General features: G+C 36.5%; 1 protein-coding gene across 2 annotated transcripts in view; it reads left to right on the top strand.

The window, feature by feature from the left end:
• Positions 1-727: 727 nt before the first annotated feature.
• IPCEF1 (interaction protein for cytohesin exchange factors 1) overlaps positions 728-24,633 on the top strand; it is a 120,853-nt gene continuing 96,947 nt past the window's right edge. The window contains exons 1-3 of one of the 2 annotated variants that reach the window (XM_043964260.1): positions 728-750; positions 6,219-6,271; positions 24,585-24,621. In XM_043964260.1, coding sequence (XP_043820195.1) covers positions 6,248-6,271; positions 24,585-24,621 — 61 coding nt within the window. In that variant the 5' untranslated portion in view covers positions 728-750; positions 6,219-6,247. Of the gene's footprint in view, positions 751-6,218; positions 6,272-24,386; positions 24,622-24,633 lie in introns of those variants that run through there. The other variant, XM_043964264.1, reaches the window with a different exon arrangement.

The raw sequence follows: 24,633 nt of genomic DNA, 5'->3' as shown, positions 1-24,633 counted from the left end.
CTTCTTATAGTAATGTTTACTTTCAACTTCTTTTGCAAAGAATACGTTGAAATGCAGTTAAGCTACACACACTAGGAGTCTCTAACCCCCAAAGACTTTTAGCAGAGGAAATAATTATTAAATTTTCAGGATCAACATCCTCCCCTAAAGAAGGTCACTGTTTATAATATTACTGGGCTAACTTGACCCTAATGTTTTCAAATTTGGCAAAAACATCATTCCTGAGAACACATTTTACAAAGTATAAGGGAAACAACTTTCCATAGTAGATGACATTTAGAAAAATTGAATTAAACCAGGTAATAAGCCTGGTATTGACCCCTTTTGCTTCATTTCTCTGTTCCATTATGATCTTAATCAATCTTCAAAGCACTGTGTTCCAATGGAAATGTAGGAACTCATTACCGAGATGTTATATCACAAGGATTTAAAAAAAATTGTTTTGTAATTTTCAATCTCTAAAATTTGTTCTCTTTTCCTGAAAAGTTGCTCCTGAGAAGTTACTCCAGGTTCCTCCTGTTTTTCTCTGATTTCTTCACATGTATCTGGTTTAACACATGTTGCATGGAGTATATGAGTAGGATAAATCAGAACCACAAACCCCAGAGGAAGTCGATAATGCCACATTTGTTGCACATGATTATAAAACTGTTTTTCAACTTGTTTCTCAGGAACAGTGATGCTCAATTGACTCAGAGGAGTCTTCCTGTGAAGAGGGACCATTTCCTTCAGAAGTACCATCACTCAAAGGTTGGATCCTGATTGCCTATAGACCAATCCCAGTAAAGTGAATACCATAGGACGTTCTTTCATGGTATTAGATTTTTTAAAAAACCTCTAAAATATCATGGGAGTAAGTTTTGGACTTTTTTGTTATACTGAGATTTTGGGTTGTAATGGAATTTAGTCAAACAAAAATTAGCAAAGGAATATTTATCTTAAATTCATCAGCCCCAGAAAAGGTTCTTTTTAGAGGCACTCTCACATATTTCAGGGTTACCTAGATTATACCATAGTTGGGTAATAATTCCAGCATATAATCTAAACATCTGCTAAGAGGGGGAGTAGCTACTAAATCCCACTTTAAAGAATGCCACTGAATAATCTAATAAACATTCTTACTGAAAAGTGGTAAAAAACTGAATTTAATTTCTTCTTTTTAAAATGGTTTCAGGACTGGGTGCTGTTTTTTTCATATACTTGGTTCTGTATCACTATGCTATTTCCATTACCCACAGACCATATAAACAGTGTTTTGTTGATGTGGGTAGGAGAATTCTGCAATAACTAATTGTGAAACAAATATTTTCTTTGGTCCTTTTTCTTATACAGGTCAACTTCAATAAAGAAATTACCTGATTGTATACTATTTGCACTATATTTAGAAAGGGAAGAGGAGAGATGATTTAAAAAAAATGGTTCTTTTGTCTTGCCATCAAATTTTCCTTAGATTTCCCATGCCTGTGTTCCTTCTTAAATGACACTTTTGTTAATTCATTTATTTATTCAGTAAGCATCTATACATACCTTAACTAGATCCTGAGGATATTAAAAATGACCTTGACTTCAAGGAATTTGTATTGCACAGGGTAGTATGGAGTGGAACACCATGTTCAAAGAGAAGTTAGTGTAAAATCTACATAGAGCAATTTTGGTGGAGCAGCTGGATAAGCCCCGTGTAGCTTGGACAGCCTCATGAACTGAGCTTCTAAGAGACTTAATGGTAGAGGGAATATACTCATGGCTTTAGTATGAAGGGAAGTGGCCTATGTAAAGGCATGGAGATGGGAGATGGAATGTCATGGAGGGGAATAGGAAGTTGGTCAATTTGATGAGAGAGAGAGAGAGAGAGAGAGAGAGAGAGAGAGAGAGAGAGTGTGTGTGTGTGTGTGTGTGTGTGTGTGTGTGTGTGTATGTGTGTGTGTGTGTGTGTGTGTGTGTGTGAGAGAGAGAGAGAGATGGTAAGTAACATGCAATAAGCCTGGAAAGGTAGTTTGGAGAAAGCCTAGGAAGGACTTTAAATGTGTAATGGAGGATTTGATCTATTCTGTGCTTAAGAAAGATCAGCTTGACCAGTAGGTACTAGATGGATTAGAAGGCAGAAGAAGCTTGAGACAGCAAACTAGTCAGGAGGCTTTTTCTGTAGTCTGGGTGAGAGGTGATATGAGATTCAACTAGGCAAGGTAACCAGAATTTATTAAAATCTTACTATGTGCTGAAACTCTGAGAATCCAAATACAAGAAAAAGAAAGACAAGTCCTGTCCTCAAGGAGCATACAGTCTAATTGTGAGACAACACACCAAAGGGAGGTATAAAATAGAATGGGGGCAATGTGGAGGGCAGGGAGGAAGGCTGGGGGTAACCTGAAGGGGCATGGTGTCTCAGACTGGAAAGTCAGAAGCACTACTGGAGGGGAATGAAAATGGGTCTGCCTGAGTCCTTCAAAACTGGAGCCCTGGGAGGGAGGAACTCATCGATGGGAGAAGGAAGCCGGTATTGGCAGGTAGATGTCTAGGATGAGCAGGCTATAGGCATGCAGTGAGTTTCCAGGGTGAAACTGCAACAGAGGCATAAAACAAGGGTGGAAACTCTTAAACTGCTCACCCAAACAAAACAATAACAAAGAATAGTCTGAAGGCCAGGAGAAGCTGTGATGTGGGGGACAGCTATGAGTAAATGATATACCGCCTTCCTTTTCTTACTGACTTCAAAAGGTTTGCTTTCATTCGCTGATTCACAGCAGAGAGAATGAGAATCAGGTTTGTTTCATCTCCATATTCTACAGATTGGGCAGGTGATTTTTTTAACTGTGTGGTTATTATGACAAAATGTTAAGATAACAGAAAGTGCAAGTTCTATAGAAGTTATTTATAATGAGGAGAGATGTCTTACCTGAACTTTTGGCAGGAAGAATCAATATCCTGTAAAGCAAACTCTCAGAGAAAGCTTATTCCTAAGTTTGGGCCAAGCGGCTTGGAGGTGAGAGGCAAGGTTCTTTCTTGAGAAAATCTTAGAGATGTGAAATGTGGTAGTTACAGATCTCAGGAGGTGCAAATATGTAGTAAAGTGGATAGATCATTAGGATTGGAATAAGGAAGACATTTTCATGAGTTCAAATTGGGCTGGGCAAGTCTCTTAACCCCGTTTACCTCAGTTTTCTAATCTATAAAATAAGCTGGAGACAGAAATGGCAAAGCATTCCAGTATCTGCCAAGAAAACCCCAAATGGGGTCACGAAAGAGTCAGACATGACTGAAATGACTGCACAACAACAAACAGACCTCATGGTAGAGAGAGGATTTGGAAGGGTATTGGTTTCACAGAAGTGAATAAAGGAAAGAATGGAGCAAAAAGTTAGCATCTAGTTATAATTATACTCAACAGGTTAACCAGGAGAAGATTTGGGCATAGACTTTTGTCTTGGTCTCACATAAGATCTCTAATTAGATTGTCCATCTTACCATGGCACTTGTCTGTTTTCCTGTCCCTCCCTCTATGTCCCCCACCCCAACCCTGGAACAAGGAAAAAATTCATAAGTAAGGTTCTGTCAAGCAGGAATAGTAGATACATATTGTACTTGGCATTCAATAAATGTTGTGTGGAATGAATAAGTTTCTCAGAAGAAAGGTAGAGAGTAGATCTATTTGGAATATGTATGTTTAATGGAATGACTTCATATGCAATCATACTTAACACCTAACCATTAGCTAATATCCAACATCAACTCCTGATTGGGAAAAGTTTGGTCCAGATTTCAAGTGGACATTATTTTGTTGTTTTGACTTACTTCAAACCATGCTGCAGTGGGAACCAAGGGTCTTTGAGCTGCCCTGGACCCATTTTGGTGATGGTTTTGATTTGGAACCAAAGCTGGTGGTTTTTGAAATGCATGAAAGTGTATATAATAATTTTGGGGACCCCTAACCTCTCATCAGCTCAGGGTTTGTTTCCTCTCCTCCCCCTCCTTGGGGTAGCACCTTCTGTAGTGTGGTCCCCATGTTTTGCCCCAGCTTAGTCATCAGCAGGAATCTTCTTCATGTTTTATACTCTCTCAAGCCTTAGTTTTCTAAGTGAACAACTAGACCTACTCTCTGGGAGCAGGATAAGGAGCTTTGGTCTAATTCAGATTCTGTACGAAGCTAGACATTCATGCAAACAGCCACTGTGAAGTTTTTGTATATTGAGATTGTCATAAGTTTTAAAATCCCTTCTAGTTAATGTTATACATTATTCAGGCAACAGTGGTGGAAATTAGATCACTTTTAAAATTTAACTATAACATCTACCTACATACGTATTTTAAGTTAATAAAATTTAAAACTACACTAAGACTTTGAGACATCATGTATTTTCACTTACATTGCCAATACTACTACTACTACCACCACCACCACCACCACCACCAATATTTATATTGGTTCTAATGTATATAGACCTTCATTATGGGCCTGGGGTACCTCAGAAGTTTTCTGGGGTAAATCAAAGAAACTTCTCTTTGAGAAACTAAAAGGATAGACACACCTAAAGAGATGAGTGGCACTGGATGGGGACTGAGTTAGCTCCAGAACCACCACCCTTCATTCCAGTTTCCCTCACTCCTCTGGGACATAAGATTAGGTGTGGCTTCTGCCTTTGTGGAGCCAGGGGGAGAGAGATGGCTTGAGAGATCTGGAGCCACCCCTCACCCAACTTTCCCCAGTCACCACCAGTGGGAGATAGAATTCCCCCAATAAGGGAACTTTTCACGGTCAGATGATCACCTCATCGAACCACCATCAGTACTCTAAAAGTATCTGTTTGTCTCTGGCTCGGGGAGAAAGGTATCTCAGAGAGCCACACCTCTGTGCCATGCCTTCTCCCCATGAGAAGTCCAAAGACTTCTCTCTTGGTTTCCTTTCTCTAGTATCCAAATAAAATATCATTTTATTCTAATTGGATTTGTCTATGAGAGGGTGTAATTCTTTAAAGAGGAATTCCAAGGACCCCTACCCCAACCCCCCATCAATTTCTCCCATAACACCTTCATACACACATATATGGGTATGTACACTTACATGTCTCATTTGATACTCCAAACAGCCCTGCAAGGTAGATGCTATCACTGTTTCACAAATAAGGGGACTGATTCTATCTAATCACTTTTAGCTGGTTAGTCTGGGTAGTCTATCATATTACTAACTTTAAGGGATTAAGTGCCTTGCCCATTTTCACACAGTTAATAAGCACCTGAGATGTGGTTGCACTTAGGTCTTCCTGATGCCAAGTCCAGGTCTCTATTCATTATGCCCACTATGTAGAAGAACTATGTTTGGCTCTTTGTGCCTGCTGTGGAAATTAAGTAGGAGAAAGGAAGGAATATATTTTATTGGCAAATAAAATTGGAAGTAAATATTAATTTTGAACTGCATGGTTTGAGGCATAAATTTGGTTTGGAAATGAAGTAGAAAGAAACATGTTAATGTCAGCATATTGATTCCTGTTGTCACTGGGAAATTTTTGTTTTTCTTGTAAGAAACAACAAAAGGTCACACTACACCAATACCCTGGGCAGAATTTCAGCACTCTCTTGATGTTCCATCATTTTCCAATTCTCTTCAGTTTGAAAATGGAGGTGTCTTTTCCCCTTTTTACATTTGCTTTTTAAAAGTCATGTTGTACATATTCATTTTTTTTTAAAAAGAAAACCTACACAGTAAACTAATGGAGGTGGATCAAAAGGGCTTTTCTCTCCATTTTAAAGGCTGGGAGAACTGAGGCAGAGCAAATTGTGACCTTTCTGAAAGCTTCTTGAAGCTTCTTTACCCCAGGGCAATTTTCCTTTTTTTATTACTTTAGCAGTATCAACATTTCCCAGACTCCACACTAACAGCTCCTCACAGAGAGAAGGACAAACATAAACATCAGAGAGGAATTCTTGGAATTTTCTGTTTTGAATCCTGAAAAGTATAATAAAACATTGTATCTACAGATCATGTCCTTGGCTGTGTACTTAAAAGAATACTGTATAGACAAGCAAAGGAGATGCTCCCACTTTTATCAACTCATTTTTAACTTCTGGCCTAGTCCACATATTTCCCTAGTCATAAAAGCTATTATGTGATTTTTTTTTCTTGCAAAAGCAATCAATCCAGAATATGAGAAAATTTCCCCATCACATATTTGCATATTATTATGAATATTTTACTTCATATTAACTACATATCCTTTTTCTTGCAGCTTTTGTTTCTACAGATTTGACCTTACCCATGGCTGCTGATGGCAATGACATTGTAAGTATGTTTTTAGCTAGAGAGATATTAGGGGTCAGATGGATGTAGAAGAACACTTAAAAATCATAGTTGAGTTCATTGTGTGCTTGAATGACTATTTTTTCTCAATTCATTAATTACAATACAGCTAAATTATACTATCATTAGGTCCCAAAGGTTTTATATTCACCAAGTGTTTGATTAGGCTCTCCTCTTTAGTAATCTAATTATCATCTGGCAATATTGTGTATCTGTATTGTATTGTCCCTTGTATTTTAAAGTTGATGCTACTGATGACCTTATCACATGTGAATACACAGTTCAATAGTACAAGTACCTTTATTTCCACTGAGTTGCCTTTTCCAATGTGTTTCCACGTCCACTATCTCAATTGTTGCTCACAACAACCATGTATGGTAAATAGGGCATTGGTAGAACAGATGAGGAAACTAAGGCATAAAGAAGTTAAGAGAATTGGGATGGAATTCATGGTTAGAACAGGAAACTGGAAGTTATTCTTTGCTTGGAGGGAACAGATGCAATAAAATGGGAGGAAAAAGTGAAGTGTATACTAAGATGGAGAAAGAAATGGCAAACTACTCTGGCATCTTTGCCAAGAAAATCCCACATGAGATCACCAAGAGTCAGATATGACTCAACAAAACAACAACTGTTAAGGTAAATGAATTTGAGGCACAGATGCAAAGTAAAAACACTGGATTGAGGAAAAACCAGGGAAAAAGAGAAATATTTAATATTGAGAGTACATAACAGATGACCCATACCAATCAGAGGATCATAGATTCACACCCAGACTTACCTTAAAAGTTAATTTTTCAGGGGCAGTTAGGTGGTACAGTGGATAGAGTACCTGCCCTGGATTCAGGAGAACCTGAGTTCAAATCCAGCCTCAGACACTTGACACAAGCTGTGTGACCTTGGGCAAGTCACTTAACCCATATTGCCAAACCAAAACAAAAGTTAATTTTTCTTTTGGACTCATCCCTGAATCCATGTGGCAGAACTAGAATTTGAACTCAAGTTTTAACTCCAGATCCAGTATCTTTCTATTATGCCACATTATTCTCTTGAGGAGATGAATAAAGATTTACTAATACTGATTACAGTCAGTGTCTGGGGGCAGCTAGGTGACACAGTGGATAGAGCCCTTGACACTTACTAGCAGTGTGACCCTGAGCAAGTCACTAAACCCCAATTGCCTCACCAAAAACCAACCAACCAACCAAAACAAAACAAAACAAAAAAAACCAAAGTCAGTATCTGGACATCTATTGGCAGTCTCACTTATAAAAGCAGGGTATCTGATTAATTATTTCCTTGCCTTGCTGATAATTTCATTTCTTGAAAAGAAGAAAAAGCAATGAAAGGAACTGATTCTTTGGATTTAATTCTTTTCATCAGGGAGAAAATGTTTGGTGAAGAAAAATGGGAAGCAGGGGAAATCATTTTAGAGTTTGTAATTGGGAAAGAAGTCAGTTATGCAAAAAAGCATTTATTAAGTGCTTACTATATGCTAGGCTGCGTGATAGGCATCTAGGAGGCACAGTAGATATATGTGAAGAAATATGACCTAGGTGATAGTTATTTTTAGTTGCCTCTGAAGCTAGTAGAATATCAATACACACAGATGGTTAATTAATGAATGGATTAATGTTGGAAATAAAGGAAATCTCTATTGGTAGGCTTTGTCATTTGTACTTTGCTGTTCAACATTTTTGCCAACAACTTGAATGGGGAACTAGAAGGTGCATTTATTATATTTTCTGATTGAAAAATCTGAGATAATGTTTAAAAAATTCAAGAACAAAAACAATGAAGTTATATTAATGAATGACAGAACCAGTATTCAAAAATATCTCAATAGGCAAAAATGATGGTGTTATTGTATGAATATGAGTCATGGAATATCATTCTCTGAAAAATTAAAATTGAATCACCTAAACTGCAGTGGGAAGGTTCAGGGTGGGTGTAAATGGGTCATGGTACATTACCACACAAGAACTAACTGTTCAAAAGATGCAGCCTAAAAGACATGATAAGAGGTATATGACCAGAAAAGAATGTGGACTGACCATGTGGTGAGAGCAAGGGATAACTGATGGACCATGCATTGGGAGAGTGGTGAAATTAGATGATTTGGGACACAGGATCATAGGTGAAGACACCTATCTTTTTATAGATGAGAAAACCAAGGACCAGAATATTTAAGTGGCTTACCCAACATCACACAGGTGATAAATAGCAGAGACTGTAGTCCAGTCCTAGGACTCAAAACCTAGCATTCTTTCCAATGTACCCTGCTTCCAACTTCAAGGTTCTAGAACTAAAGCCATATAGGAAATTAGTAGAGGCATATTATTAAATATTATTAGAAGTAGCTAGGTGGATGAGCTCTGAACTTGGAGTCAGGAAGAACTGAGTACAATTTATAAGCTGTGTGATCCTGGGAAACTCACTTAACCTCGATCTCCCATAGTTTCCTCACCTTTAATATAGGAAAAATAATAGTACCTGTCTCCCAGGGTTGTGGCAAGAACAAAATGAGATCTGATTTGTAAAGCACCAATGCAAACAAAATAAAGTTATTCTGCATGGCTAACTCATTACAAGTGAATGGTTTCCAATTTTTGTTCTGTTTTTATTTTACCACAATCATCATCAAAGTGCTGGGTGGGACTAGAAAGTGGGTTTTTTGACTCCTAGTGTAGGGGACCTACCATTATGACACATGTCCTGCTTTCTTTTCCCACTGGACGAATTCTGTCCATTAGTTGTTCATTCTTGGTAGGGTAGAGAACCATTTGTCACTCTTCATCTCATATGAGTTGGAGGCCAACTGCTCTAGGTCAGAACAAGTTACCCTAACTGACCTCTGTATTAAGTTGAGGCATCCATTACCATTTCTGTCTCAGCTGTTGTTTGTGCTACACTAAATGATGTTCTCCTGCATTTCTTCTGTCTGCCCTCCAACAACAAATCTATTCTAGCTTGTTTTATAGTTTACAAAGTTTTTGGAATTTCCTATTGTCTTCTGATATCCATAAAGTTCAGGCATGAGATCTGTGTTCAGGTTAATAGAGCTTTTGGTTTTAGAACTTTGATTCTAGTAGACTGATCTTAACTATAATTTTATTTCTCACGATCCTGTTTTGTTTTGTTCATTTAATCTGGCATGGTTAACTCAGGAACCACAATTCTATACATTTAAAACCATGCAGCTGAGATCCTGAAGCCACATTATTTTTGGTTTGAATACAAATTCATCATATTATAGGCTATGTTTTTTTTAATCAAAGGAGCCTTCAGAGTCTTTCAAATACCAGAACTAAACGTGGAATCAGGTTCTTTTAAAGATCTTGGGGTATTGGTGGTCTCTAGATTCATTATGAGTCAACAGTATGATTGGGTAGACAAAAAAGGTTAATGCAATAGCTTGCATTAAGGAAAACATAATAGTGTTTTGAAGAAAAGTAATACTTCCATTACATTCTTTCCTGGTCAGATGACTACTTGAGTAATGTGTTCAAATCTGGGCTGTACATTTCAGGAAGGGCATTTCTTGCCAGTTGCCCCACTGCCACTGTCCCAACTCTACCTACCTGGACCAGCACTCTCTGTATTTTGCTCTAAAAGGCCTACTCGTGGACTTTAGATGTGTCATAGTCCCTGTGGAAATTAATCTATGAAACTCTTGAAATCTTACCCTAGGACTAAAACATCTTGCTTTGGGACTGAGTCACCCTAAACTTACTTAGCCCACTATATCCTGTTTGGGCATTTCCTAGGCTATGTTGCTACATATATATCCTACTCCTTCCTTCCACCCACCTTTTTACGTCTTGACTTAGGCATGATTGTCAAATCAGTTTTATCATTATTTCAGGAAAGGTCAATTGAGATGTGGATGAATTTAACATCTGTGACTCTCTTGATGAAATGATTTTCCAGCACCCCTTCCCTTTATGTATTGTCTCTCCTTTTAGAAAGTAAATTCCCTGGGGAAAAGGATTATATCACTTTTTGAGCTAGTATCCCCAGTACTTCCTTAGAATGGTAAGTGTTTAATAAATACTTTTTGTTTATGAAGGAATAACAATAAATTCTAAGAAATACTAAAAAATGTAATAAACACTTTTATGTTTGTATCACACGAATAGGGTGACCAAAATGGTAAGAGTATTGTGGTACTTAGGTCCATATGAAAATAAATTTTAAAAAACTGAGGATGTCCAACCTGAAGAAGAAAAGACTTAAGGTCTATACAATTGCAGTCTTCAAGTATTAGGATATTTGTCCTGTGAAAGAGGGATTAAACATGATCTCTTTACCTCTAGGTTTTAGAAATAGGAACAACTAATCCTTTGGCTAGAGAGAGGTAGATTGAAGCTTGATATAAGGATAGACTTACTAATAATTTGTCATTATTTCAGTTGTATTCAACTCTTTGTGGCCCCATTTTGGGCTTTTCTTGGCAAAGATAGTGGAGTGGTTTGCCATTTCCTTTTCCAGTTCATTTTACAGATGAAGAAACTAAGGCAAACGGGGTTAAGTGATTTGCCCAGGATTATTTAGCTAGTAAGTGTTTGAGGCCAAATTGGAACTCAGGAGTCTTTATGACTCCAGATCTGGGACTCTATAGACTGCTACCCCAAAGTGAAACAAACTATTTCTCCTCATTGAAAACCTTCAGCAATAGGCTTGGATGGTCACTTATCAATAACATTGTAGAGGCTATTCTTGATTGGGTACAGGTTGGGCTAGTTGGCCTCTGATGTTCCTTTCATTTCTAAGATCCTCTGAACTCTTTCAGAACAAATGATATCATCTAGTGCACTCAAACAGCACCTTTTAAAAATTTTCTCATTGTGGTTGAAAAGAGTCAACAAATTCATAAAACTGATAAAGAGCTAAAACTGCAGTCTAATGAACTGTTAGATATTCCCCTAAGTACGGTCTATCTAGCCTAATGAGCTCATTTTGAATATGTGAAAACTGCCACTTGGAAAGATGAAAGTGACATGTCCTAGGTCATGTTAGTGGCAGAATCTGAGATTCTGTTAGTGGCAGAATTGAGATTAGACCACACTTTTTTTGACTGCTTCATTTTCCTTCTACTATACCATATTGCCTCAAAATAAATTTATTCACTAATAGAATCGATCTTGGCACAAGAAAAAAATTGTTATTATTTTGACATTGCTCTTAAAGGATTTTTTTTTTTTAGTGAGGCAATTGGGGTTAAGTGACTTGCCCAGGGTCACACAGCTAGTAAGTGTTGTGTGTCTGAGGCTGGATTTGAACTCAGGTACTCCTGACTCCAGGGCCGGTGCTCTATCCACTGTGCCACCTAGCTGCCCCCGATCTTAAAGGATTTTAAGGTATTCATGATATTCTTCAGCTCCCATTTACTCTATCAACATGACATTGATTTTCTGATTACTATTTCACTGGAAAAAAAGATGAACAACTTCCTATAATGTTTTATTCCCCCAAAACTATACTTAGAGTTCTTTAGTCTAAGATAGGCATTAGTAATGGTATACTTTAATTACAAAAGGAAAAATACAGACCCACTTAAAAAACATGGGACTCAACAGGCATTTGAGAAATTATCTATTCCATCTCATTGCTGTCATTTCTTCCCCTAAGTCCAGCACCTCCCAGACTTAGTCTTGTCATGAAGTAATACCATATTACTGAGCTAATACTGAAAGACACAGGATTTTAGCATCTTAGATTAGACTTCAATAGTAATTACAGAAATAAAATTCTGTTTTTGAGGAAGAAATTCAGCCTCTGGTTTCCTTTAATCAGTGAACTACTGTCTCAAAATACAATACTTACTTAAGGGGTGAGTTTTCTTCCCCAGAACATAAATGTACTGATAAAGTTCACAGCAAGTAATAATTATGATTTGTTGAATGTCTTGTATTATTGTACACAAGTTCATTCACCATCTAGCAGTGAACATTTACTCCTGGAGTTGTTATTAATCTTGGTTGGGTCCCTTCCATCTTAGGTCCTGTTTGACAACATATTGGTACATGCTATTTTTGCCACAAGGAGATAGCTTATTAAAAGTGGTACAATTGGAGGTCACCAAAGAGAGAAACTGTGCTTGTTTTTATATTTTGAGGAATGTTGTAAGGCTGCTACAAGCATGAAAAACATGAAGATGTTGACATATCCCTGGGAATAGATCCTTGGAGTAGGATAGGGAGTAGATCTGTGATTTTACTAGTGTGAGAAACTTTGCAGACAAGGAAAATTCTGTCAATGCCGGTCAAGGACTTCTCTGAAACTTACAATCTTAAGAACTGCCTAGAGCACTGAGAGGTTGAGGGCCACAGAATCGGTATCTGTCAGAGTCAGACATTGAACCCAGATCTTCTTGGCTTCAGAGCCAGCTCTATCTACGATGGACACTGCTTTTCCTTGGAGTAGGGGTTGTTTTTATTGGAATAACTAGGGTTCTTACCATGGGGTCATATGAAAAATTGCCAACCATTATTCCAAGAGTCATGTCTGATCAAAGACTTCCTGTAGTAGGACAATAGGGTTGAAATTGAAATGTCAGATAATGAAATCACCAAGATCTGAACCAATGTTCAGTGGAAGGACAGTTCCATTTGGTAAGGAGGCTGTATTCAGATTCCATCAGTTCTTTCTCTGGAGATGTATAGAATTTTTCATCTTGAGTCCTTTGGGATTGTCTTGGATCATTGCATTACTGAGAATAGCTGAGTCATTCATAGTTTGTTGTTCATGTTATAATAGTGCTATTACTTTATACAATGTTCTTCTGGTTCTGCTCATTTCACTCTGAAATGCAATAAATCTTGATGAGGACGAGATCACTGTGGATTAAAGTGGTCAGGGAAAGCTTCCTGGAGCCTTGAATTAAATATTGAAGGTTTTGTACAATGTGCATGGTGGAAGGGTTAACAACATGAGCAAAACCATACAGGTGGGAAAGCATGAGACTTATTCAGGGGACTATGAGAAAGTTGTTTTTTTCCCTTTTTTCCGGCCCCAGAGAATTTCCCACATTTTTTTCAGTATAATATGCATACGATGTCTATTCTTACCTTGCTATTTAAGGGGAAGAACAATAATAATAACATTAAGTGTAGTTGCATCTTGCATTTTGAAAAGTTGTATGTGAATCAAATGTCTGTAAATTGTTGTTTTGAATGTATTACAGGAGGTTGTTTTTTTAAAGATGTCCTGTTTTTCATCCTTTTTGCAAATGAAAAGATTACATTCCAATTCAACTTTTCTATAAGTCTGGAATTTCATATATTGAGTCTACCTAAAACAGAGTGGGCTTTAAAATATTTAATAACTAATATTATGGCAATAAGAAGTGGTTATGAAACAATCAATGAGTCAATCAACAAACTCTCCTGTTGCTCCCGGCAGAGTGCTAGCCACTGGGTATAAAAAGACAATAGTGAAAATAGGATTTGTCCCCAAGGAGTAAAGAAAGCATATGCATATTTTGGTATAGCAGGTAGGGAAGCATCATGCCTTTAAGTGAGCCACTTTGTGAACTTTTCTCTTTTCAGGAGGTAATTTTTTACCCCTCTTTCCCTTTTTAGATGACCTGAAGTCAGAGCAAGCTTGTGTATGCAGGGATGTTTCACTAATATGGACCTATTCATCTTAAGGAGGCACAGAAATCTGGCTTTTCTTTCTAGCAATGTCACTGGTTGGCTGAATTGTCAATCGAGATCAGGCCAGCCAGAGACAGTTTAAATCAGTTATTATATCCAACTAGTGAACCTGATGCTTTCTGACAGTTCAGCCAGGCATTGACACGGGATGGAGGAACGCGGCAGGATGCTATGCATATCCTCCTTTCCTCTCTTCTTTTTCCCCTCTGCTGGTTAGACACAGGAAGAAGGTTGCTGGCAGCAGACCGAGGATAAAAAAGCTCTGAAATGGCAAAGCACAGGCAGACATTACTGAATTCTCAGACTACTGCTGGTAACTTGCCTGCTGCTGCTAGGTGTCTAGACGGAAACAAGAATACCTGCCTGCCCTCCAGTAGCTAACCATCTAATTATTTAATTGAGGACACAAGAGACAGTCATAAAACTACTGGAGAATTCAGGGAGACATAGAATTAAGTGCTAATAAGAGAAGGGGTTCTTGAAAGTATGTTTATATCCTCATTAGAATGTGAGTTCCCTAAAGGCAGGGACATTTTCACTCCTTCCCCCAACCCCAATCCCCTCACAGTCTGTATTCTCAGTGCTTAGCACAGTGCTTGGTATATGATCATTGATTGAATGACTGGCAGGGGGTAGTGACACAACTTTTAAATGCTATTTCAAAAGAAGCTGTTGCTCAAGTGGAAGTGGGCAAAAGGTGTAGGCTCTGGTAAGCGACTTATTCTTTCCATCTGACTTTTCTTCCTTTGAGAAATGTTTACAATTTCATGACAAGTTAAAGTTATGTGATAACAATTCTTCTTAGCCTTACTGCTAAGTTAGCAAAAGAGGCAGAACTTAGAATGCAGAGTACTGAATGATACGTGACAAAAGTAGAAAGGAAATATATAAAAATAAACAGTGCAGTGATTTTAGATTCCCTGAAGTGTTTAGGACACATCTTCAGGAAATCAAATCACAAAAGTCAGGAAATACAGAAACTAAAATACTTAGAGCCCCACAATGTAACCTATATATCACATCTCATTTTCCCTTGATTAGATGCAGGGTACCATTTCTTAAAAATTGTTTATGAAATGAGGAAAAGCAAATGCTATTGTAAAAGCCATCTTTCTTCATTTATTATAGACAAGCTGCTGAGCTGGGGGTCAGGAAGATCTGATTTCAAATCTTGCATTTTATACTTAGTGTTCTGTATGACTCTAGGCAAGTCCCTTAACTGCTTTCTGCCTCGGTGTTCTCTTTTGTAAAATGAGGATAATAGCATCTACCTTCCAGGGTTGTTGTGAGGATCAAATGAGATAACAAATTGCAAAGCACTTTGTAAACTTTAAAGAGTGATATAAATGCATTTACTATTACTGTCCTTGATTGCCAAAGCCTTTAATTGGAAATAATAATTTTCTTTAAAAATTTAATATATAATATTTTATTTTCTCCTAATTACATAGGAAAACAAATTTTTAGCATTCATCCCTTCCTGAAACAGTAAGCAATCAGATAGAGGTTATACATGTATAATCATATAAAACAGGAAATAATAATTTTCTATTTTAAAGATAGATTCTTAGAGGCAATGAAGATATTTATGAATATCTACATTTAATTTTGTTTTCTTTGTAATCCTATATATATGTATATGTATGTATGTGTATATACACATACACACACACACACACACACACACACACACACATAGGACTTAAATCTTTTCCCCTTCATTGAATGCTTATTATATTGACTCAGAACATGTCTACATGGCACTGAGCAAGGGATTTGGGAATATATAATTGTAAAGTTTTATTATAAGTTAATTAATGATTATATAGCCTATGTATGAAAATCAGTCTTTTTTTTTAATTTATTTTTAAAAATTTTTTGTGGGGCAATGGGGGTTAAGTGACTTGCCCAAGGTCACACAGCTAGTAAGTGTCAAGTGTCTGAGGCCGGATTTGAACTCAGGTCCTCCTGAATCCAGGGCTGGCATTTTAACCACTGTACTACCTAACCATCCCCGAAAATCAGTCTTAATAATGTATGGTCATAACTTGAGTTTGGAGTCAGCTAAATTGGGAGATACAAGATAAGAATAGACATCGTAAGTGGCCATTTTTTGTGCCTGAATTATTCAAGTGGGTGTTCTCCACTGTATTTTAAATTGTCTACTTTTGAGCAATTATTCAACTTGGAAACTTCATAGAATCACAGACTTACTGGGAAGGGACCTCACCACTGTCTCATTCAATGTGTTCTCTAAAGAAGCAACCCTTCTATAAAATACACTCTGGGGTAATGGTTACTTAGTGGTTATCTTATAAACTTTCAAACAACAATAGCAACCAGCAACAACAACCAACACCATAAACAACAGGAAATATTGATTACTTCCATAAAAAGGTTTGGCATTTGCCCCAGTGTCTTGCACTCAGAAAGTTCTCAGTAAATGCTAAATATAAAATAAATTAATTAAGTACCCTGGAAAGGTTAATCTTCAGTAAGCACAACTCAAGCCGTTGGGTGAATTCTTTCTGTTTCGTCTATAATGATTCCATTGAAAAGAGTGAGTTTTGAATCTGGATGGTGTTCTGGTGACGAGTTGTGATCTATCTCTCTTTGGAAACCATTATTGCACAAAGAGCTCTCCTATCTGTCATTCCCCAAATACAAACCCACAAGTGAGACTTTCTTCATGCTGACACTGAGTACATTGGTTCTACTTCCTGTTTTGAGAAATAAGATGTAGCTGATATTTACTGAAGTTAAGACAGTAATTTGTTTTCCATCTGAATGAATTCAGCTTTAAGGTCCTTGGAGTATAATAATAGCTAACATTTACATAGTGCTCTAAGATTTTCAAAGCACTTTATGAATCTTACAATAATCCTGATGCTATTAATATTCCCATTTTACAGATAAGGAAACTGAGACTGAGACTGAGTGGAGTTTAGTGGTTTGTAATGGCTCACAAAATTAGTGTCTGAAGCAGGATTAAAACTCAGGTTTTCCTGACTTCAAGTACAATACTATATCTACTGTACCACCCAATTACCTAGAAATAAAATATAATACAGAAGAGGAAATTCTATGATTTTCAATTTATAAAGCCTATCTAAGGATGGTGAGAGGGGTATTGTGTGGAGTTATAATCTCTTTGAGAAGTTCTTTGGATTATATACAAGTTTAGATTAGAAGGGTCTTGACCAGTGCAGATCAAAGTTTAAGGCTTCTGAAAAGAATAAATAAAATGTCATATGTTATTTAAGATCATTTGTAATCACCAACTAGACTCCTGATTGGTTCAAGTCTCACTTCTGGTACTCAATAGATTTATTACCCTGATCAAGTCACTAAATAGATAGGTTTGTTTATTTACAGTCAACTTTCTAAAACTGTAAGATGCAGAGAAAGTGCCAATCTATATAGGTAAAGGGATTTTCTTCATTGAGAATTCCTTATACCAATGTAATAATAGGTATGAAAAAAGGTACAATTTCCCCAATGCAATTCAGTCTGCTTTCTTGCCCTACTGATTTCAGGGTCCAGCTCTTTGTCTGTCTTCAGCATCTTTTCAAGAAACATGGGTGTACAGTGGGTGAGAGCATTGAACTTGGAGTCAGGAAGTTCAGTTCATTGTTGTGTCTGACTCTTTCTGACCTGATTTGAGGTATTCTTGGCAAAGATACTGGAGTAGTTTACCATTTCCTTCTCCAGCTCATTTTATAGATGAAGAAACTGAGGCAAACAGGTTTAGGTGATTTGCCCAGGGTCACACAACTAGTAAGTTTCTGAGGCTAGATTTGGAACTCAGGAAGAGGAGTCTTCAGGCTCATACTCTATCCACTCTGCCACCCTGAGTTTAAATTATACTTTATACATTTTAGCCATATAACCCTGGTTTATCTCTCTTAGCCTTGGTTTCTTCATCTTTAAAATGTGCATAATAATAGCATCTACCTCACTGAGTTGTGGTGAAGATTAAATGGGTTAACATATGTATAATGCTTTGTAAACTCTTAAGTGCTATATAAATGCTAGCTATTGTTACTATGGACTAATTCAATGGGATGACTATTGAAATAAGCATCCTGGAACTTCATTCAATTTATTGATTCTACAAATATTTTCAAGTGACAACTATGTACTGTGCTAGCACTGTGCTAGCCACTGGTCTTCAATAACTCAGGAAGATAGAGTTGGGCTGATGACTTTATTCAACTCTGCCTCACTTAAATCTAATTCACTGCAAATCAAGTCATCACTTGTGATGTCATTGGTCCTCTTCAAAAAATGAAGAATGAACAAGTAAAGTATATAATATTCAGGCAGAATTTGGGCTCTCTGACTAACTACACATTTTTTTTTTTTGGTAGCTTGTTAAGTCTTGACCAATTTGTGGTTGAGGAAACATTTAGGTTACTGGAAACATTTTTGTAATGAACTAGCAGATTATATCATCATATCTGTAGATAGAAAGTCACTGGGAGGGAAAGTTGGAGAAAGAGTAGATTTTTTTCTTGAGAACTCCCTCAGTCCTTGAGTAGGTAGCATTAGCTTGGGTTTTTTGCCCTGAGATTCCTGTAGAGTTGATCTTCCTTGCTATTGTTCTTTTCTGCCATAGCTCAGTCCTATCAACTCTTTTTCCATTTATTGGTTGCCCCAAGGCTGTTTTTGTTTTTGACCTTAGCTCTGTATAGAGTGGCTCCTTTCTCTCTTCTTCCAACCCTTAGAATTCCTATCTGGTTTTAAGAGAGCACTTTCCTTTTATACAAATTATACAAATTCCTGAGCATGACCAAGTCTATCAAGTAATGGATTTGATTGATTCCAAGTGGTGGCTAGGTCTTGTTCACATTAACTGTTTAAATAATAAAGGTAATCACTTGTAAGTGAGGGAGATAATTGGGTCCCACCCTTACATATATATCCTTTACTTCTCTATGGATATGCTTTATCCCCACACTAAAATGTGAGATCCTTGAAAGTGACTATTCTCAACAATACGATGATCTGAGACAAACTCAAAGGACTATTGAAATATACTATCCACATCCAAAGAAAGAACTGATATTGATGGAACAGACTGAAGCATGCTATTTTTCACATTCTTACAATTCTTTTTATGATTGTTTGCTTGTAAAAAGTGAAAAAAAGAAAGTAAATACTGTTTCACTTTTGTATTTCTAGCACTTAGTAGTGCCTCATATATAATAGCATTTAATAAATGCTTGATGATAGGTTATTAGTCTCATAAAAGATTATATAGATGGGAACCTATCTGTCAGTAGTTCTTGATGACTTCTCAATCCCTTTTCTTTTGGCAGTAATAAGGTCTGCAATTTGCCCCCCCCCCCCCCTTAGGATCTTTTGCTCTTTCAGGTACCTTGCCCATTAATGCTCTGCTGTGCTCAAAATTGTGTCACTCCCATCATGGAACTCCTCTGTGTATACTTGACCTACTTCAGATGTGTTTCCTATTTTTTTTTCTCCTAGTGCTATTTCCACTTCCTACCTAAACACATCTGGGATTGTGATACATACTGGTTTTTCTGCCCAAGGGTGAAAATAGTTTGTTTCAAAAATCTTTATTGATATTTTATGTATTTCTTTGATTCATTATTCTCCTTCCTATTTTGTTCTCAAATGCCTGATGGATGGCATGACTTACTTTGGACTATTACCAAGATTCCTTTAAACTTTTTCCCTCCACGGCTTCTTTATGTTTTATGAGATAAAAATGCTCATCATCTTCCATCATCCATCTTATTTCTTTTCTTATCAAAAATATTTAAATAAGTCAGGCACTGGGACTGGAGATATGAAGATAAAAACAGCACAACCCCTGCTGTCGAGGGATTTATTGTCATCATAATATTATCTTTCTCTAAAAATGAATATTAAAAGTGATGAACCATATGAACTATAAATAACTCTTTCCTTTGGATTCTGCACCAGACAGCTGAGGACTGGTCTTGCACCAAAAGGAAAAACAACATCCCTGCCCTTAAGGAGATTATTTTCTAATGTGAGGTGACAACATGCAAAAAAAATTATACTTTTGAGTTATATACATTATAAGTTTAAGTCTTTGTATTCCCAGTATTTGTCACATATAGTGGAATATAGTAGCACTTTTTGATTGAACAATTGGGTGTTTAACTGAGTGAAGGTGAATTTTCAAGAAAGTAAAAAAATTGGAAAATATTTTGAGATTAAAGAAAAAATAAGAAAAAGATTTATCAATTACTCAGAAGCTTTATATCAGACGATTGTGAAAACTTTCTTCTTGTAAAACACTGAACATGGAAAGCACCATACATAACTTCAGAAAATGACTGATTTCCAGTGTGGGATTTTGCCTTTCTACAGTGAGATTATTGACTAACTAGAGTAAAGGTCAAGAGCAAAACCAAATGCGAAGAAAGTATAAAGCTGAGAAGGTAGTGCGCAAAATTGCAATAGTTCCAACCTGACCTATTTAAACAAGCTCTGATAAACGGGAAATGGATGTGGATTTTGATTATCTCCATTTCTTAGAGCAGTTAGTTAATAAGAAGGAACCACTCCAACAGGGAGGCCAAAAGGACTCACATAAAACTTGGTCCCCTTGCCAAGTGAAGAGAATAGTATTAGTTTAACTAGTACTGGTTTAGCTAATAAGCTAATTTTCAATGTATTATGAAGAGTGATTATGACCAGTATTATAATGTTTTCACCAAATAGTCAAAAGCAGTAGAAGGGAAAGTAAATCAATAGAATGCTTTGTGTGAGACCCAGATAGGCCAGATTACCCTCAAGGGTATGTATGAGATGAAACTGGAAGGATGATAAATATCCGTGAAATAGAAAAGATTTTCTAGTGTTTTACAAGATGATTTATTCTCATCATTGATGACAGTGGAACCTCCACTTTAGGATTCAATGCCTCAGGATCCCACATACTGTATAAAGAAGTGGGAATAGTGTTAAGAAAATGAATTTGGGAGGAGTTACTGAATCTGGTGAAATATATACAGAAGAAAACCATGTTGGAGGTGACATAATTTTAGCAGAATGCAGATATCTATTTTTAAATATCTTAAAAGTTATCAAAGGGGGCAGCTAGGTGGCGCAGTGGATAGAGCACTGGCCCTGGATTCAGGAGGACCTGAGTTCTAATGTGGCCTCAGACACTTGACACTAGCTGTGTGACCCTGGGCAAGTCACTTAATCCCCATTGCCTTGCAAAAAAAAAAGTTATCAAAAAATGAAAAAGGATCATGGATAGCATTGTCATTAAGAAAATGGAAACCCAGGAGACACTGGCAACAAACAACTCATATCCTACTTTCTCATCTTAATAAAATCTTTAATTGCATATACTATGCATGTAATAAAGGAGACAAGTTAGACTTTCATGATTAATATTCTACTGTAGACCACATCTCATTTGTGCAATTTATTGAGTGTCAATAAAAGATTCTACTGTGCATATCAGGCATTGTATTGTTAATTGTCCATAAATAAGTCACTTCAACTGTACCAAAATTATGATAGATGTAGGATTGGGAAGTGTAAGCTTGAGGTGTGATTTTTCCATTGTATACTGAAAGATCCTTTGCACATACTAGGTCCTTAATGTTTGTCGAATAAACGAATGATTTTTTTTTCTCCTGGCTCTGCACTCCTTAGGAATGGCTCTTGCTTACCTCTTTTTGTCATTCTCTTTTGCTCTGTCTTGGCACAGTTGTGCCAACTCTCTTATATTCCTCCTCAGAAAGCCAAAACCTTTCTTCTTGGCATCCTTTCTCTTCTGAGTTCTATTTGCCCAGGATCCTGTTTTCAGCTGTGCTTAATTTACCTGCCTTACATGGTTGTGGAGAAAACACACTATAAACCTAAAAGTTCTGTTATTATTAACCAATTTAATGAACTTATCTGGGTCAAAGTTTTAATGAGTGCTAATCATTTCACGTGTTATTCTTCTTCTGTAACTTATTCACATCTTAATGGAGGACTCCTGGATATAATACAAAAGCATCAGTTTTCAAATTTTTTGATCTAAGGACCCTTTTATACTCTTAAAACTTGAAGACTCCCAAAGACCTTTTGTTTATTTGTGCTATTTCTATTGATATTTACTGTTAGACATCAAAACTGATAAAATTTTAAAATTTATTTTTAGTTCATTAAAAACAATAATAGACTCATTACTATATGTTTACACAAATAATGATTTTAAAATGAAAATTACTCTATTTTCCAAAACAAAAAAAATAGTGAAAAGAGTGGTATTGTTTGTCTGGTTTAATAGAAGACAGCTGGATTCTTATATCTGCTTCTATATTCAGTCTTTTGCAATGTGTTATTTTGGTTGAAGTATATGAAGAAAATCTGGTCTCACATAGATATGCTATTGGAAAAGGAAGGATTATTTTAATAGCCTCTGCAGATAATTATGTACATTTTTCTTTGATACTACACTAAAACTCTAGGAATGGTAGGTATTTCCTTAAAGATTAGTTGCAATGTGGTTTCTGACAATTCTAAGTATTATTATGAAAATTATTTTGACCTCATGGACCTAAAAAGGGTCTCCAGGACCCCATAGAGGTTCTAGGACTCTACTTGCAGAACCATGATCCAACAGCATTTCCCTATTGGTATGAAATTAACATCAAGTTGATTGGCCAGTGGGAAGGCAATGAGGGTTAAGTGACTTGCCCAGGGTCACACAGCTAGTAAGTGTCAAGTGTCTGAGGGTGGATTTAAACTCAGGTCCTCCTGAATCCAGGGCTGGTGCTTTATCCACTATGCCACCTAGGCACAGGGTAATGGGGTAATAGCTACTTTGAATTAGCCCCACATCACATGACTACTCAGAGAAGGTATTGTCCTGATAATAGTTGTATCTACATACATGCATCTCAGGGAACTCATAAAAAGTAAGCAAAATTCTGTTGTTGTTTCTTGTTTTCAAATGACAAACCTTAGGATTTAGAACTGGATAGGGTGCTGTACTTGTATTCATGAAGGTTTCTTAGAAACCTATTAGACTTGTGATGCTGAGCAAGCCACTTCTCTGCCTGCCTCAGTTTCCTCATCTGTAAAATGGTGATGATTGTAACATCAATGTCCCTCGTTGTTTAAGGGTAAAATGAAATATTTTTAAAGTGTTTTGCAAAGCTTACTGCCCTAGATATTAAAGCTACTTATTTACCTCAAAATTGTTTTTTTGTCTTTAAACTTCCCTTTAATAGCCTTAGAATAGAAATGTAATATATAAATATTTTTAAAAATCCAGAAAAATGAAACCAAGCTGTTTATTTTCATCTTTATTGATGAAAGAAATGGGAAGAATACTTAGACTTTGAATTTCAGAAAGGGACTGAGTGTTAAAATATTTTTTAAAAAATTCAAAGCATTCATGTCTATTACGCCTACAAGCATTTTGTGTCATACACTTGACACTTGTACAACACAAGAATACACAGCATAGTAAACACGATAAAAAGTACATCTGGACTTTTCCCATTGATTCTTCAGTTATTCATATTTTTCTTTGGGCTATGCATATTCTGCACTTGTTAATGTTAAAGGTCAAGTCATTACACATATCGATTCTGTGTAAGTAATGTTGAGCAAAAACAAATTTTTAAAAAGGAATTTTCCCAATGAAGGACAAATGAAGGACGTTTGCTACAGAGAGAAATTAGAGGAAGTCAAGAATAGGCTTACTGGCTAAAATAGCTTTTGTGTTTTCTATATTTATAATAACTGAGACTTAAAAATGGAATCGTATATGAGTGTATAACATATAATTACATCTCAAGTAAATTTGAAATGCAATAAGCCTTGTCCATTTTCATATATATAATGCTTGAAATAATATTATAAAGTAGAAGGAGATTGCAAATTTATCCTTTGTAGACCATATTGATATTAGTCTCATAAGGAGAATATAAAAGTAACTAGGTTTCAATGACAACAGGAGAGATTAAGTTTAAATATAAAGATTTTCTGGATAGGGAAGCTGGATAAATTCAGATGTGTTGCCAAGGAAGATTGGAATTTCCCTTTCTGGAACTTATTTACCTGATGTGATTTTAGTGTAATCCTGCTAAGATGTGGTTTCAATGACAATCCTATCATTGCATAACAAGTCTTGTAACCTTTTCAGTGTTTATTTAAATTACAATCAGCACTTAGAAACTTTAAGTAGTGAGAAGGGTTGAAGTATAAGATTTTCATTTCCCCAGGTCAGTAGAAAATGAACAAGTCTTTTGTTTTTATTATTATAACATATATCCATTTGTATTTTTCCTTTATAGAATTGTAGTACTCTCTTGACTCAAAAGTACTAGTGAAAAAACTGCTTGTGGGTGGAAACAGGAAACACTAGTGATGAAAACAATGTTACATTTTTTTTCTCACGTTCAACTCTATGTACATCAATTCTAATTAGCCCATTTTATGTTTCAGCTAGTAGCTTTCCTTTATCTCTGAGTGGTGGTGGTGGTGTATTTTGTTTTTGTTTTATTGTTTTTTAAGATTCTATCCTGCACGTGAACACCACCACCTCCTCCCTCCTTCTCTCCTTTACAAATGTTACAACATAATCAGAAATTTCCTCTTTTCTTTCCTTCCTGCACTTCCTGCAGGTTCCCTTGCGTCAGAAGGCGAGGAAGAAAACTCAAGGTATTGTAGTAA

This window comes from Dromiciops gliroides, chromosome 4 (assembly GCF_019393635.1).
Source record: "Dromiciops gliroides isolate mDroGli1 chromosome 4, mDroGli1.pri, whole genome shotgun sequence".
Classification (NCBI taxonomy): Eukaryota; Metazoa; Chordata; class Mammalia; order Microbiotheria; family Microbiotheriidae; genus Dromiciops; species Dromiciops gliroides.
This window is presented reverse-complemented; position numbering and strand designations above follow the sequence as displayed.